A 17,916-nucleotide genomic window follows, 5' to 3' on the forward strand; every position below is an offset into this window, starting at 1 on the left:
AAACTATAATGGTCACTATAATAAACATAGTCTATGTTCTGTTGGGATTTGCTGATCCAAGTAGGTAATTAATAAGAATTTGTTAAAAGGTTGATATTCCTTTAGTTGGACATCTGGGAGACAAAACTTTCTGTTGCCAAGTTACACTGCAGGTGGCATCAGCATTTCTGTCAAACATGAAGCACATATTTGTTAAGTGTGTGGCAGAAGATAAACCTGTGCACTGTTAGAGCTGATGAACACAAGAAACTTCAGCACTAACTTTTTGCATACAACTTCTGACTTTTAAGATTGTTGTCTTGCTAAATAAGTTTGCCTTTGGATGCTGTTCAGCTTTATGTATTTATAAAGCTGGCTTTTCATTTGGAGAGGTTAGTATGGAATAAGTACTGTTTCAGTGATCCTGTGACTTACAAGGATCTAGACTTCATCCAGATAGTCTGGAAATGGTGGGGAAAATGGGAGAGACTTCAGCTTGTCTTAACTGTCAAGCAAACCCACTATTTTATTTCAGTGAAAAAATTGGTATGATCTGAAGTAGTTGTATTTCAACTACTTCAGCCCCTCAACTGTTCTGTGCAGTTAACTTGTGAGTCCTCAGTTAATGCTTTGGATCAATGTTAAGCCCTTGTTTTTCACGATTTCTTTGAATGTTGTCATCCAGCTTTGACTGTTCAGGTTGCTGGCCTAAAAAGAAGGGATAGCTTGAATTCTTTCAGTAATTAAATAACTTAATCTGTAAGGGAGTTAAAGTGCTCTATAACAATCTACATACATGTGCACAGCATGAAATGTGTGCTGTCCTCTCTGTTCTTTGTTAAGGAAAATATTTTAAGTTTAAGCTTTGCATAAGGATCCTTCTTCTTTCTTTGGCATGCTTCGTAATTAGCACTTTATCTCCCTTCTGTAAAACCATTTTCTTTCAGATCACCTGTCCATTTTCCCCTGCTCTCCAACATGGAGGTTCAAAGCCTTATGTTGGTTTGCTCTCTGACTTGCCATCCTCCTTTGCAAGGTGGAGATCTGCTTTGTCTCTGCACTGATACTGCCCCTTGCTCTGCATTCAGATACCAATCTTTGGACAATGCTCTTTTATTTAGAATCTGGATAGGCACCTTCTATCTTAAACTGATACAGGAGAGGAAAACAAAGGAATGGGCAGCACCATGTACAAATTGGTGTTATCAGTTTGGGTACAGTCTGCAGATAGTGCTGTTATCAAATATACTTAAGAGGCTCTGGTCCAGCTAATTAGTCATGTATGTTAACATTTTAATGCCTTGCAGCAGAAATAGTCCTGGTATGCTTGAAAGGCTGAAAACTGTATATAGGTTAACAAAAGGGGCCATTAATGTTACACTGATGATTTCACTAATATTTAACAAAATATTGTTGAATTCTTCTTACACCTTGATAATGTCCATGGTTATGTGATCATATACATGTTTCTTTAGGATTTATGGCTTCTCCAGGAATACAGTTGTGCATTTGCTGTGGAGGAACTTGGCCCTGAATGTTCTGTAGGGGACAATTTAATTCCATTTAGGTTAATTTAAAAGATGCCCTCTATAGTTGTGCATTTGCTGTGGAGGAACTCAGCCCTGAATGTAGGGGACAGTTTAATTCCATTTAGGTTAATTTAAAAGATGCCCTCTAATTTGGGATGTTGAGTCTTCTGCTTTCTGTTGAAAAAATAGGCACACAGCACTGCTGCTTCCACTGCTGAGTTTTACTTTGAAAACTGGATTATGCATGTGCACTTTTCTCATCATGGCAAACTTCTGGATTGTTACATGTGGCATGAATAGCCCTAGTAGTCAGTAAATAAGGCTGTGGAACAATATGGTGAGTATTGAGGGTAAAAGAAAATACCACCTTAGCTACTGACTAATTGCACACTGTTGCTCTGGCTGAGGCAGTGGTCTCATGTTTTAAGTAAATCATGATCAGATAAGGTTAATGCAGCATCGATACAAAGGTCACTTAAAGGCTTCATAAGTGAAATTTTTCTGAAGTATTTCATAAGCTTAAGTGTTCAGTATTGCAGCTTAATCTGTATAGCTCTGTGTGTTCATTGTATTTATATATAGTGGCTTTTCTTTTATCTACACAGTTCACCAACATATTTGTCTTTTTATTAAGAGGCTTAATATTGTCAGTGGCCATCTGTCAGGATGTTGCTCTGCATAAAAGCAAGGACTTGACAAAAGGGTATTTTTGTGCACCTTCCTCTTGGACCACTCAATGACAGTCAGCCTGTTTGATGTCTTCCCTAATAATGAGGGAAGGTGCCATCCTCTAGAAATGCTTTTCCCAAAACAATTTGCAATTACTGTTATTCTGCTATGAGACAGAAACTTTAGGGCTGCAATTAATGTGAAATGCAGCCATGTGGTGTTGGTTACTAGGTCAGGTTTCTCACAGAAAGATTTGTCTCATCTCTTACAATTTAAAGAAATAATCAAATAGTCCCTCTGAGTTCTCTTTAGTTTTTTGGAATTTGCAGAGCATTTATTTTGTTGGGAGTGCAGAACAACCTAACTGTATTTGCTTTGTTTGGCAATATGGACAGCATCCATCAAAAAAGCATCAGAGAAAATGTATTAAACTCCTACAAGGAGCTGCTATTGCAAGCTTGTTTTATCTGTGTGGCTCCTTAGACTTCTCCATATGGCTTCATTTCAGTTTTTCAGTGATGAAACAAAATATTCAGCATGTAACATTTTATATTAAATATATATGCTATATATGTATATATATATAATATGTATATATTTGTGTGTGTATGTGCCATATGAATGGATTGCTGTAAAATACATGCCTTATTTTAAGAAAGTAGGGTTGACTTTGTACAAAAATACTGACTCTTGCACAGATTTATTTTAGAATTATATTTAGGCCTCAAATTATTTGTTTTTCTTCCTTAAGAAAGGGCTGAGTTTATCAGGGATTTAAATGGCAGACCCATAACTTTGGCTCATATCTTGTAGCAAAACAAATAATGTTATTGTGTTTTAACAAATGAGTATGTATCAGATGATCCATGGTAACTTTGTGCTTGATTTTAGCGAGTAAAAACATGCTTGAGTTTAACTAAACAAATTTTACCCCAAGGAATGTTGGCTGGCATGCAGTAAACTCCAGTGAGCCTTATTAATTCATTCATGATGCCTGCCTCATAACTTCATGGGCAATAAATATTGTCCTAATTCTTGCAAACAGACCCTGTAACTTCGCTGTTCAAAACAAATATAAGGGGGATGAAAGGAGGTATGTCTGACACTTGGTTAGTGCAACTATCTCATGGGGCTGTTAATCATAACTACTGCTATCTGTACTTGGGATTAAAATTATCAGCACTCTTGCCTGGTCTTATGTACACTGCAACAGCAGCATTTATGTACCATGGCAGGTATTGTAGATATCTCATTTCACTGTTACACAGCAAAGATACAAAATGGATGATCCATCCTGAAAGAGGAGAAAAAGCCATATCCACCCATCTTCCTCACCTTCTCTGAAATTTGGTGTTGGAGCTTGCCATCTCTAGTGCTTGCACCAGAGGTAGCACAGAATACCTGTATTTAAAACAGCTCAGCTAGAATCCCGAAGCGGGATATGCATCTGAAATGGCTCTAAAAAATTGGAAGTACATAATACAATCAGGATTTTTGTCCCACTACAATTGCAATGTTTTAAAATGTGCAGAAAAACAATCTGAGGTTGGAAGGGGGTTTGTTTTGCTTTGTTTACATTTAAACTGGTTTACTGGTTGGTTTACAATACTTCCTTTCAGAGCGCTAGGCTGACAGCAGCAGAAGACACCAGTTGACAGTCAGTTTAATTTGCTGATTCATCTGTTACAGGGATGGCATCAGGCCAGAGCTTGGCTCGCAGACTAAAGGCTGAGAGCTGAGAAGATGCTGAGACTTGAAGGAATGTTGTTAAATTGTTACTGAGTGGAGGCAGTGAAAGTTTTTTTTTCTTCAGTTTTAAAGCGCTTCTAATTGACAGAAATCTTTCTACCTTGAACTTGAAGAAGTGTTTTTTGGTTAAAGGGAGATCAGACAATAGAAAGATACAAGGATGGAACAGCTGGCTGTTAGTTAAGTGCTTCTTCCATGGATATCTTGTGCAACCAAAAATGCAGCTCAAATAAGCTTATGTTTCACAGCAATCAAACAGAGTTTTGGCAAAGGCTTTGCAAATGTCGTCTTTTCCTGGCAGACTTGCAAAATAAACCTGCTGGGTTAAGTAATGAGACTAAAAGGGAAAAAATCCAGGAAATCTTTTCTTGCCAACAAGCAATCTGGAAGAGGGTTACGACTGAAGAATTGATCGTTTCTAATTTAAAAGAAATGTCTTAAGTAGATTTAACTCTTTTTGCACAAAGTCTGACTTTGAGAAGAGCTTTGAGCATCTAGTTTGACATTGTGACTTCTAGAGAATATGGCATTTTGGGTTTGTTTTGTTTTTTTTAATTGCTAACAATGGAACTAGAAATTGTTTTATGAACAGAACAAATAACTTGCAGCCTTCTGCTTTTCAAAATAAGCTATTTCAGTAGAGGGCATGCTGTCATTTAAGTGTTTTGTATATAATATCATTCTCCTCCTCCATAGCTGTAAACACCAGCCGGTATGCTGAAAGTTATAGGATCCAGACATATGCAGAATATGTGGAGAAAAAAAAACATGAAGAGAAACAGGCCAAGAGAAAATGTACAGAAGATAGTTGGAAGGAGATGGAGAGGAAGAGGTTAAAAACCCAGTGCACACCTTACGTTTCCCAGAGTCGATACTACTGTGTTAACAGGTGAGATGTCTGCGCTGCCAGCTCGTGCTCTTACTGCATTTCTGTCCAAAATCTAGCAATTTTCAGGTAGTTCTTAACTAATACAGGACCTTTTTTCTGTATGTATTTCTTGGCATATAAATCAGCAGTGGTACATCAGCTGTCAAAAGACGATAGGTAAAGGAGCAGAGGGAATTTTCATTATAAATATGATCAGACAAACTTTTAAATGCTGGGACTTGAGGGCAGGTCACATCACAGCTTCTGAGCTTGATGTAGTAGCATCGTTTCGTATAACCAAAATTTCAAAATTATTTTCTTTAGTCGTATGACACTTGTGAATGGCTGTGTCATGTGGACACTTAGTTGTCATCATATATCCTTTTAAAGACCATGTTGGTTTTGGGCTGACTTTCCATGGTGATAATAGTGCCACAAAGAATGGTATAAATTCTCTTCTAGAGCTGTCCTGGTGAAGTTGTCCTTATGCTTCAGAAATAGGATAGCAAATGATGATACTTGCAAGGCTTTAAGCTTTCAGTATAAAACTTGAAAAGGGCTTTAGTTCATTATTTAAGGACAAAATTAAGTCAGGACATGTTCCCTATTTTGCTGTGTGTTTTGCTTGTTCCATATTTATCTGCTGACATTAGTGACAGGTTTTGGGTGTGATGGTAACAGGCAGCTTCTTTCTCAGTCATCTGTGTAACTGAGCATGTGAAGAGATTTTTAGTATTAATATAGTTGTATAAGTAACCTATCAAGTTATTGCCATTCTTCCCCCTCCTTTCTCCTGCACTGTCCTCCCAGTTCTATGAATTCTATATGAGAATAAGTTTGAGTGGAGTGTGTAAGTTACATTTCTCTAAGCAGATGTTTTGGTTTGTTTTTGGGGGGGTTTTGTCTCCTTTTCCTCTTTGCCCTGTGGTAACACAAAGCAAATTTGGTGGTCATAAAACCAGTGCTGAAGTATTTCTGCTTTGTCTTTCTTGGAAATTAACTTCGAGTTCTCATTGTATCTTCCTGTAAATGTTAATCTGACATGTAACAAATTCACTAAACTTGCTCTGTTCTTCTCATGACCTTATGATTTTGCAGGTGTGTATTTTGGCAAGCTGTCAGATGTTCATGGCTTTTGTCATGGTGGGAATTCTAAATGTGTTATAGACATGTTTGATTCAAAAAAACATACGGAGGAATGATGATACAATCCATGTCAAATGAAGTTAGTTTAATGGAACTGTTGTACTCGGGGATCCTGGGGAGTCCTTGCTGTGAGGAGATGAGGAGCTTTAAGGATGCTCCTGGCACCAGCCTGCACGTGGCTAAGGCTTAGCTCTGTAACTAAGGTGGTAGACTATTAATTAGTCTGGAAATACTTACTACACCTTGAGTTTGCTGCAAAGAAACACTAAGTTCTAGTTTTGTTTCTGCCAGAGGAAGTGTCTCCTCTCAATGACTGCTGGAGTGTGGGTACCTCACAGGCTCCAGGCAGATGGTAATGATGGCAGCTCACGAAGAACAGGAAATGCAGAAAGCTGATTTGCTGTTGTCTTGCAAAGAAGTTTAAGATCCACCACAAATGTGTCATTTGGAAAATTGCTGAACAAAATTTTCAGTACATTTTTTCCCTAAAAGTTTGACATACCCCAGTGAGTTGGTTGTCTTAAGTACTTACTCTCCTTGAAAATTTTAAATATATTTCTTCAGCTAGTGTTGTAAAATTCTACAAGAAGTAGGTTTTTGTTTTCATGTGATCAATATCTTGATAGCCTTGGATAGCAGCCTTTATTTTGTTGACAGATCTCTTGTAATTGATGTTACATAATTTTTTGTTCTCTTATTATTCCATTAATAAAGTGATTTGGTTCTGTCCCACACTGCCTCTCATGCAGGTCTTTTGACATTTTTTTCTTAATTTATTTTTATTTTTTACCAGTTATATTTAATTCTTTTGTCAACTTATATTTTGTAAATGCTTCCTCTGAAGTATAATCTGTTTAGATAGAATGTGGAACTGCAAACCATGGTCTTAGAATTCATCTTGAGTGAAATCATTCTTTTCCAGAAAAGGTATATAAAAATATTTCTATCTAAAGGTATAAAAAAATTTCAGTTTTATCTATTATATACAATAACTTTGATATAAAATATAATATCAGTATTTATATAAACAATCAGGACAAATATATATGTGTGCATGTATATTTATCCAGATTAATTGAAGTCATATCTAACTGAGCACTCAGCACTGTGATGTATCCAGCAGCTGATCCCTTATAATAGCTTCATGTTACTACATCCTTTATTTATTTATTATTTAATAAGCTTGCTGCATCAGCTTCTGCCAAGGAGCACAGCTGCAGGATAGCTGTTTGTCTCCATGATGACAATGTGTCCTCGTTACTTTTTCATTCAGTAAGCAAGTTGTTGAGTATTTCTTGTAAGGAACTTTTGTCTTAAATTGACAGATTGATAAATATGCAACAAAGGTTTTATAATTCTTGTCTTGTTGATAAAACTGTAGTTCTGTATTGTAGAGGAATTTCTCTTCAGAAAATAAAGTTTAATAGCATTAATAGCAGTCACAAGGTAAAATTATTTATAATTACTATGTATCCCTAGCATATAAATTAATACTACCCTTAAATATAAAAATTGATTTCCATGGAAATATGTCTAATTATTAATGTAAGATGGAGAAGTAGATGAAAAACTGCTGTATTTGACAAAACTTCAAGTAGTAAATAAGATCCCCTTGTCCAAATCTGTTGCTATTCAGAACACACATAGGAAACAGATGGAACTGGCTATGTTGTGCTTAGCAAATGACTGCCTGCCAGCTCTGCCATGACTGTTAAATGCATGGCTTTAAGAGCTTTGCCTTAGCAAAACAGTGTTAAACCATAGCAGGAAAAGTCAAATAGGGTATGCTCTATGGAAGAATAGGTACCCTGCTCTATTTGTACTTATTCTCCTGATCATCATCTGGAAAGAGTAGAGTAAGGGCAATGACAGAAGGCTCGTATGAAGTACAAGGAAGGGATGCAATATTCTGCCTAAAGCTATGAGTGCTGCATCTTCTGTCAATGCAGGGTGCTGTTTGTAGCACCACTTCCTTGCATGTCTTCATTTTGCCAACGATTATCTAATTTTTGAAATGTGCAAGTGTTTCTACTTGGTTTATTGATGATGATTCCTTCGGTTTATTACAGAAATGATTGTTTATAGTGGTTTATTACCCAGTAAAGAATAGGATTTGCAAAAGCTGAGGTATTAAGGGTATAGATAAAAATATTGCAAGTAAGTTATTATAGTGTTCCTGCATGTAGTGTTATTTTAGGTGAGTTCACCTGCTCTTCAGCTGAAATAACTGATTTTTGTGATGGATCAGTATCTATTCCCACACCTTGATGTTGTTTCAGGTGTCAAGAGAACTTGTAGTTTTGTGTAAATTAAATTTATTTGAAATTGTAGGTCCTCATATATCCAGGCCAGTTACAAATACCTTGTTGTGATGAAGTGTTTCTTTGAAAACTCAGACATGCTTTTCCAAAACAGAAAATGTGAAATGCTACATCATAATTGTTTTCCTACTTTTTGCTCCCCTCCACTTGCTGATTCTTTCAATTTAATTACCATAGTACTAGTTGGATTGCTACTGTTTAGTATGTCTTGAAATATATTCTCTAGAAAATAGAGTTATTGCCTGGATAGCTGATGTACAGGTGTGTTTTGAAACCTAAGTGTTATGTGGTTAGAGGATGGTGTAAATCTGTGTCTCTGCATGGTCATAAGGATCATAAAAGAAATCTGTCTGCATTGGGCAATGACTGAAAACTATTACTGTGTCCAAATCTTTACCTTTTTTCAGTTGTTTCTCAGCTGAATGAGGAAGTTGAGGCAGATATGTGGACACATCCAAAATAACTGTTATAATTAGAAAACTGAACTTTGAGTTGTGCTCTAACTCACATATGCAACCATACTCATTTATTACTAAGTGCATAAATTATGTTGCTCTAATCTTTAATCTTATATAAGGTTAAAGGAGAACAAGACATAACAAAATTAACCCTTTCTCCTCTAGAAGCCATGCAATCAATAAATGAATAGAAAATAAAATTATTTGGAAGAATAATGGTTCTTCATTATAAAATATGTTTATTTCATATTTTGTGCTGCCACTTTTTGGTGCTGGGCTGTTTTTTTTTTCCTGTAAGGTATCTGCAGGAGGACCATAAGGCCTAAAATTAATTTTAATGTTGTTCTTTGGTACCCAGCTAAATGTGCACTGAAGGTCAAGAACTTTTCTCTTTATTTGCAATAACTTCACAAGAGTCTTATGTTGGAAAAAATTAAATTCAGCCATAAGACCATTCAAGAAGGAATCTTCTTCCTACAGTGAGTGCAAGTTCCCTTCTGAGAGCCAAGTGCTGAAGAAATCCTGGGATCATGATTTATGGTTCCTGAGTTTTTTCTTCCTAATGTATTTTTCAGAATGGCTTTCCCCAAAGTAGAATTCTTACAGGCTTTTCTAAACTGTATTTTTAAAAAATAGTAGCTTTTCATTGCCTAATGCTCCTTCTTCCCTAGACATTTTTTCTTTCCAACCCTAGTTTTTGCCTGTTTTGCAATCTCAAAGTGTGTACATAGGATTAACAGTTCTATCCAGCTTTTTATTGGTGGTGGTTGTGGCATGACTCAAAATGATGATTTGTAAGAAATCAGGCAAGAAGGCCTTCTGTGTGTGAATGTTTGGAGGAAAAACCAGCTATTCGTCAAAGTAAATGGTGTTTGTGCTCCTAAAGTGGATGTAAGAGCATGAGATGTAATCATATGTTTCATCTTTGTTTATTGCCTTTGGACATCCCAGACAGACTCTGTTTTAAGTTGCAAAATGTTCAGCTGAAAAAATTCCATTTCAAAGCCAAAAGTATACTGCAAAATTTAACAGTTCTTCCTTTAGCTGAAACCTTATTGAAACACTGTAATTCACTGCTATTGATTAAAAAGAAAAAAATTCCTTGTAAAGTTTTGGTTTATAACTTAGTGTTAATATTTATTTAGCTCACAGAATAGAACAGGGCTTAGATGCATACAGCCATGTTGTGTAGTTCTAATTAAAAAATAAAAGTTCATAAATCTAAACCTACCCTTTTTAAAATTGGTTGTTCTAAAAGCATTATATTAGACATCTAAGTAGCTGGTTTTTACATATCTAGAAGTTCATAATGGGAACTGGTTTTTAATTAGCCCCTTTGCTACCTCATTCTGTTTTATACTCATGCTAATTTGATTTTAATATTGTCATTTGTCTTCTAAGGAAATTTAACAATAGCATTTCAGTGGAACAAAAGCCTACACAAGGTTATTTCAGTGTGTGCTGAATGGAGTGGAGCTCTGAGTTCATCTTTATACTGTTAGTCAGACTTCATTCAAATGCTGCTAATGAAATGAGTGTGCAATTTTTTGTGCGCTTTATTTTACTGACCCCATGAATAATAGGACTCTACACTTGAAAACCAGATTTAAAGTTTATTTATGGAGCTTGATGGTTTTCTCTGCCTTTATATATAAATGCTCTTATAACTACCTGTAGTTCCAGGAGAGAGGTGAAGTTAGCATGTTGACTCCTTCAATTTCAGTGTGTGGTTTTAAGGCTTCAGTTGTGCATGATTTGGTGTCTCTTGACAGTGCTTTAAAGAGCTTGCATAACTATGAGAATAGCATGTAAAACTGTGCAGGGATAGAGAACTGATTTAAATACATTTCAGATGAGTGATCTCATCAGAATAGCAGCTAAGTCTGAGACATCAGTAGTACAGAAAATGAATACCTTGATCTACATAAGATTGGGTTAGATAGCAAATTTAAGGAATTTTGTAGTTAAGCCAAATCTTTCAGAAAATGTAATTTCACGGTACACCACTTAGGCCAGTTTATTCTTCTACATTCATAAGCGTTTAATAGATGCACAACAATGTGTACTTATGAAATAGTTACTCTTGACTTTTTCACAATCATCTTCCTTCTGTGTTCCAGTTTTACAGGTACCAGTACAGTGGGAAAGAGAAGCATGAGTCCTATTGAGGAGGAAACTGTTTCTGATGATATGGAAGAGGGAGAAGAAGGCCAAGATCCAGAAAATGATCAGACAGACTCCTGTGCAGAGTCCCTTCCAGATGGTAAGAAGAGAGCCAAAAAGTTGAAAAAGATCAAGACAGAACAAGTTCCAGCAGGTAAGTGCTAGAACCATGTTAATGCACATGGTTTTCTGTTCTGTTTGGAAATGTTCTAGGCCTGAACAGAACTGAAATTCTTTTCCTGAAAGTTGTTGCTTCTAGCAGTAACTTACTCCATTACATTCCAAGTTCTTCTTGAAACTGAAGACTGCATCATATTAAAAAAAAACGTTTGATGTAATTTTTATTCCATAATTCTGTCTTCTAGGAAGCCTCACAACTAGTTCCACTGGAATTTTTGAGGTCCCTGAAACATGGTAGGAAACAACTGCCTTAAAAAGTGGGATTCATTGAAAGCAGTTGAGAGAATACACCTCTTGGAAGCCATACTTTATTTAAATAAAGTGGTGTTAACAAAGTATGTGTCCTGAAAATCAGTTTAATTATTTTAAACTGTTTCTTGAACAATCACTGTCAATTCTACTCATGTGTACATCACCTAGTATATGACTTGTCGTTGATCCTGTGAAATCCTTGCTGTTGTAACTGATGTTAGGTTTGAGAAGCAAGATTCAGTGTCCTTTGGTCACCTCCTTTGGCATGCTGGCTATGAACTGTACAAGAACTGGCACTCTGTGATTTTGTGCTAGGCTGTTTCCTTTGCTTGGGGAGTTACCACAGCTCTCCTAATATTTAACTATTTTTTCAGGCAGCTTCAGTATGCTGTCAGCATTCTGGAAACAGGTAGAGCTGCAGTTTTACTTACTGCTTTCTACCTGTTACTTTATCCAGGAACATTTTTTGAATTTCTGTTCTCTACCCCCACCCCCAGTGCAGGTGGTATTCATCTAAATACAGCCTTACACATACCTACCCTTTCAAAAAACTGTAATTTAAAAGTTTCTCAAACATTCATTTCCTGGCGGGACGTAGTTTTTCTTTGTTTTCACATCTGTTGTTCCACTTTTAAATCCTGATTCTGTAAAAAAATGTTTTTTGGTAAATGTGATGAACCTGCTAACTGCACCAGCCCTTTATTTGTTTAAAAGAAGATCTGCATTGGTAGATTTCAGAAAATGTTTGATATTTAAATTTTTGTATCATGGAAATAAAACCAAAATATGTATTTCCATAACATGAAAATTAAAGACATTTTCTTAGGAACTGGTTTGTTTTTATTTATTAGTGTCTGAAATGGTTTGAGTGAGATCTTTTTTTTTTATTTTCCTTCTTCCTAATATAACAATTTTTTGTCATCCTGTGAGTAGCAGACAGTTTTGTTCCATGAACTATTTTCAAGATATTTGTGAAAGGTAACCAAGAAAAGCAAGCCTATTGTCATAAGATTTAAATTGCTATGTGTTTCCCTTGGAGGCTTGAAAACAAAAGAATTCTGCAAATCAGCACATTCATAACCATTTCTGTGGAAGTGTGGAATATTAAGAAGGCTTCATTACATTATATTTACACTAGAGTGGGAACCACTGTCTATTAAATGTGGAATAACCTGTTCTAAGGTATGTCAAAATTCATGGGTTTTTAAATGATTGTCAACTTGCATTGCAAAGGGAAAAAATAATTTCAAGATGTTAAATGTGAAATGTTGCATTTCTAACCTTAGAATACTCCCAGAAGTACTATAATTAAATTGTTTAATAGCAGCTCTATCATCACATTCTCACATTAAAATGTGGGAAAGAAGACTTGCTGTTAGTGATGCAAGGGAAAATTAGTAACTGAACTCGTCTGCTCTCCAGAATCCAGAGACTTCTTCCGTAAGACTCATGACCTTGGAACTAAATCCTTAAATTCACTTTCATCTTGAGTGTCCAAAACAATTGTAAATTTAGTTCTCAGAATATGTGCAACACCTAGTACAGTCAAATGGAGTCTTCATCTCTTGTGGAGGTGATTCAGGTAAATGACATGGTGTTCTATCCAAATGTTGGAGGGAGTTATTAACTGTATATCCTAAAGAACTAGTTTACCATGATTTGGGACAGAGCTTGAGTCATGATGACAAAAGGGTACAGAAGCATTTAAGGGGATTGTCAGGAGTACAGGTTAAGGGGCAAGGAATCAGCTGCTCAAGAGACACAAAGGGCCACAGTGTAGCAGAGAATCCACCTGAAGTCTGTACTCTGAGGCCGTTGGGATCTTCACTCTTGAGCAGCAATGCTTACATACCTGCAGGGAAAATGTAAGTCTTAATGACTTTACTATTCAGTCTCTTAAAACTTGTTTCTTCAGAATAGGCTACATGCATACTTGTCTACACTACAAAGGTTAACAGCTATACCCACTATTTCTATGCAAATCCTCTCAGGTGTCATTTTCAGAAGCTGGATGTTATTGATCTCTATCGGTAATTAATACCGCTTAAGAAAAGGGGCTTCTTGCATGCCCTAGTCTTTATGTATGTTTGATTTTACCAGTTGACACCTGGATAAGCTACTAAACTGTGCTGGATGGGGCTGTAATATTTCTGACACTAAATGTGGGTGGATGAGTCGGAGGTCAGGGTCCAGAGCAGGGACTGACGCCACTCATCCTGCACCAGACCCCGCTGTTGTGTGGGGTTTGGTCCGCTTCCCTGCGCCTTAAATGAAATCATTAATTCTAGAAGGGAAAGAATGTAGCTTAAATTAGATCCACATTTATTTCATAATGTATGTTTAAAATATGTGCATAGAATTTGTTTTGGGAAAGCAAAGCTGTCATCACTAGTTGTGATGGCTCTGGGGCTTCCTGGTCACTGGGGGTTTGTGCTGTTCCTGACTCCAGAGGTCAGTGAATCACAGAATATCCTGAGGATCGTCGAGTCCAGCTCCTGGCCCTGCACCGGACAGCCCCGAGCTCCGCCGTGTGCCTGAGAACGTGGTACCGGCGCCTCGCGCCCTCGGGTGCCCCGCTCCCCTCAGGGCCGGGCGGGCGCTGGCGGCGCGGCCGCCGCCCCTCCGCTCCCCGCGGGCCGTATGGAGCTGGGGGCTGCAGCCGCCCTGAGTTGTGCTTTTACCTTGCGACTGTCTGAAGGAGCCGGCGTGACCTTGCCCTCGGTAGTGCTGACGTGGAACATTTTCTCAGCGGCTGTGCTGTGGCGGTGGGTTCCCCGCGTTCCTGCTCGGGGCAGGGTCCGGAGCGGCCAGTCCTCACCGCTGGCTCGGAGGGGACGGAGCTGGGGGGACGCTGAGGAGGTGTAGGAAGTAACAAGCAGCAAGGTATAGAAGTGCTGGAAGTAGGCGTTGGAGGAATTGAGGAATTGTCTTGAGAAAATGAGGGAGTTTTGTATGTGTTTAAAAAAAAAGGACACTTGGAAGTGTAGGCCTGAACGTGGCAGAATGTGACGAAATGGTGTGGAGAAACGTGAGGGAGGTGAGCTGAAATCCTGCCACTGCACAGCAACAAGAATTGGCTTATTTGGCTGGAACTTAGACTTGACAGTGGTACTTTATCTGTGGTGATGGAGTACTTCATTGTTCACCTCAGAAAGCACACCAAAACTGTATTTGAAATAATAATTTTCAAATTCATCTCAAGTATTTATGGGTGGGAAGTGTTAATGAGTCAAAATGCCCAGGATTGCAGCACGGGATTAGGAAGTTGCTGGTATACGAGAAATAGAGATAATTGTCATGTAGATTAAGGGAAGAGTATGAGTGTCCCTAAAGCATGGATTTGAGTGGGGACAGGTAAGAGACTGGAAGAATCTTATATGAAATTAAGATTGCTGTGAGTGCAATGGCCTGTTTGTGGTCTCAGTTTTGAGCTTATGGTTTGGAGCAAAAAGTTAAAAGCTTCAGATGATTTAGATGGAGACTTAAATTTTATGATGGACCCAGTGGTAAAACCAAGAGAGAGATAGAAAGCTAAAACTTCTGGTGATTGTGGGAAAAAGTAAATGTTGTAATTCTTTCTTTCTTTAAACTTTTGAGTTCTGTCATGGTGCCCAGAAAATGTCTGGTACCCTGGATGTGTTCACTGTCTTTAAATCATAGTAAATGTAATGCAGACAAAAATGTCCTCTGTGATTCAGAGTCAGAGCATAAAGACTCCTGACAATCAAAAGTTCTTGGCTTCCGATGTGTTTAGACTACTGCCAGCTGAGCAGATGTGTACATTGAAGAAGATTCCTCAAGTTACTCCACAGTACATTTAGTAAATGAATAAACATTTTCTTGTTTGTATTGTACTGTTACAGCTTTAAACTTACACTAAACTAACACTGCATGTGTGCTTTACAGATATACTGCTACATGCTTTACAGATACATTGCTACATGTTCATTGGATGAGGAGCAATAGATGATGGGTTAGACTGAATTTTATAGGGTCAATGTATACATATTTAGGGTGTTCTTTTTGCTGCAATAGGTATGCAGGAAGCTCATTTTAAAAGTATGTTTTTTTCCACCAGAGTAATTATTGGCAGCCATGTGCTTCCATGAGTGCTGTAGCAGATCACAGGTTGGTCCCAGCTCAAGGCAAACTCATATGGAACACATATATTCAGAAATGCAGTATAGAAAGCATTCAGCCAAACTGGGAAAAGTTAGATTTCCCTGCATGTATATTAATTTCTGAAAAGAGCTGATAGCTGTATTTGTACAAAGCAGTCAACAGTCTGCAAGTTTTGCAAACAATGTTGTGGTTTATTAGCAGAGTGCCCCTGTATGATGGGGCAGGTAGTGGTGTGCAGCTGAACATGAACGTCTGGAGGTTGTTGCTGTGCTGAGACACTTGAACCCTAATCTGTGACCTGTTTTCAACCCATCAAATGACTGAAAATACGATTGTATTAAAGATGATTGCTTAAAAGAAAACTTTTGAAATTAGCAATTCCTTTTATTAGCTTCAAAAAGCTTTGCACTGTTACTGAGGTAAGAATGGCTATTTTATTTGATTCTAAATATGTATTATAACTTTGAATATTTCTTTCAGATGGGGTTTTAAACTTAGAATGTTTAAAGATGACTGAACATGTTTAGTTCATGTATATACTCAGGGGTGGGTTTTTTTAGTTTGTTCTTTTTTTTTTTTAGATGTTAGGTGACTTAATTGTAGGATACTTCTTACTTCAAAAATAAGTGTGCTCCAAGCATATGCATGTGTCTACAATTTAAAATTTTTGCATTAGGGGAAGTTGCTTGCCTCATTTGCAATAAATAACTGATACATGTTTGCTAACATTGCCACAGCAATTTAAAATTGACCCTCCATTCTGTTTAGAAAAGGTCTCTGCTTCAGCCTTTCCTTCCAATTCTTTCATATGCTCGATTTAATTTCAGTTATCCAATTTTGGATGTGCTGTTGAGAAGCTGCCAGTTACCATCAGAAACTTGCTACAATGGTGTAGAACTGCTGAAAGTGGAAATAATAGTTCAGTTGTTTGCTCCTGTGCTGAGCATGTTGTCTTCAATGAATAATGCAGTGTTGCAAAGAGATGATCTGCCAGAGAATTTCCCCTCAGTGGTACTGGACTCCCTCACCCACAGACTGATAACCCTTTCTGCTGGGTTGTGCCATAGTCCCCTGGGCTTTTACAGTAAGTGTTACTATAACAGATTAAAGGGTGGTAGTACTAAGTGATGAGTCTGTGAAGAAGTTAATGGGAACTGGCAAATTTTAGGAGGTAAATGAGGTGTTGCTTGAAATGTTTAATATTCCATTCTCATAGAACAGATCACTGTATTTTTAGTCCTTCATTCATTGGTTCCTTAATTGAAGTAAATTCTTCTGTCTTGTAGAGGGTGGAACTTTAAGGTGTTCTGAAGTGTTTACAACATCTTCATTTCTAATGGATATTTGCAATTATGCACGGGAGAATTTTTGAGACTCACACCTTTGGTTTTAATCATGTCCAAGAACAGGAGTTTAAAATGTAATTGTTCATTTAATTATTGTCTAATACGAAATTTAGGATGAGGATGTGTCTAAAGTAAAAAGGAGATTTAGTGGCAGAATCACTTGTTTAATACCTTTGGGTCTTTTTCTGCCTTCTTTTTGTTTTTTGAAAAAAGAACTAGAAGAATTAGACTAAATATAAACTGAATATGAAAGCATTTTAGAGTGATGGTTTTAGCAAATACCTCTTTTCCTTACAAACATTCTGAAAGATATTTTGAACCCCTTATGATGACAGTATGAGTACTAGTTCATACTAAAATCTAAATTAATGTAGTTTAACCTGAAAAAAATATTGTAGCAGCTATACAAACTCTTACAAAACTTGGATTTCTAAGAAGACTAAAGAAGAGAATGATGTTCAATTTAATATATTTCCATACTAGTTGCACTCAAATATTAGCAGGTGGAGCTTTTTTTGCCTTGGAAGTAATCTGTAAAAGACATGCATCTGAAATTGCTACTCCAACATATAAAGTAGGTCTAATAAGCAACAGTAAAAAGTAGCATTTTCTGAGGACAGTGCATTATTTTTCATGCCAAAAAACGGCTTCAGTGTGCTGAGAGGATTCCCAGCATAGTCTGGCAATTTTCAAAGACTTGTTGGGTGTACAAACTCATATTTGAAGGGCCTTGTCTGGGATTTTGGGTATATGATGCCTAAACTTAGGGTGTGTGTGTTATGAGCAAGAGCTAGAAGTTTTTGTGCATGGGTCCCAGGATCTTAATAAGCACAGACTTTCTTATTCTGGCTTGCCAAAACAAGCACTCAGGCCCATGTATTTTGGTGAAACAGATTTTCTGTCAGTCGATGCTTTTCAATCTAGTGTAGATGTTTTCTCAGTTCATAGAAGGAATTTGGGAAGTTCTGGGTTCTGCTTCTACAGGAGTTCAGACCAGACAAGAATTGTGATAAGTTCTGAATTCCACTTTCTTAAATAAAGGTACTTCCCTGCCTTCCATCCCAAGCATATCTCAACAGTTCAAGGTAATGCACAGCAAGTTTAAAGGTGGCTATCACATTCTCATCTATTTCT

The 17,916-nt window shown here is 37.2% G+C and overlaps 1 protein-coding gene across 4 annotated transcripts in view; it reads left to right on the forward strand.

The window, feature by feature from the left end:
* Positions 1–12,143, forward strand: part of PARN (poly(A)-specific ribonuclease) — a 44,866-nt gene extending 32,723 nt beyond the window's left edge. For 3 of the 4 annotated variants that reach the window (XM_041401360.1, XM_041401362.1, XM_041401361.1), the window contains exons 22-24: positions 4,623–4,815; positions 10,840–11,036; positions 11,248–12,143. In XM_041401360.1, coding sequence (XP_041257294.1) covers positions 4,623–4,815; positions 10,840–11,036; positions 11,248–11,300 — 443 coding nt within the window. In that variant the 3' untranslated portion in view covers positions 11,301–12,143. Of the gene's footprint in view, positions 1–4,622; positions 4,816–10,839; positions 11,037–11,247 lie in introns of those variants that run through there. The other variant, XM_041401363.1, reaches the window with a different exon arrangement.
* The last annotated feature ends 5,773 nt before the right edge of the window (positions 12,144–17,916 follow it).

The sequence above is a fragment of the Onychostruthus taczanowskii genome, unplaced genomic scaffold, assembly GCF_017590055.1.
Source record: "Onychostruthus taczanowskii isolate IOZ18803 unplaced genomic scaffold, ASM1759005v1 scaffold19, whole genome shotgun sequence".
Taxonomy (NCBI): Eukaryota; Metazoa; Chordata; class Aves; order Passeriformes; family Passeridae; genus Onychostruthus; species Onychostruthus taczanowskii.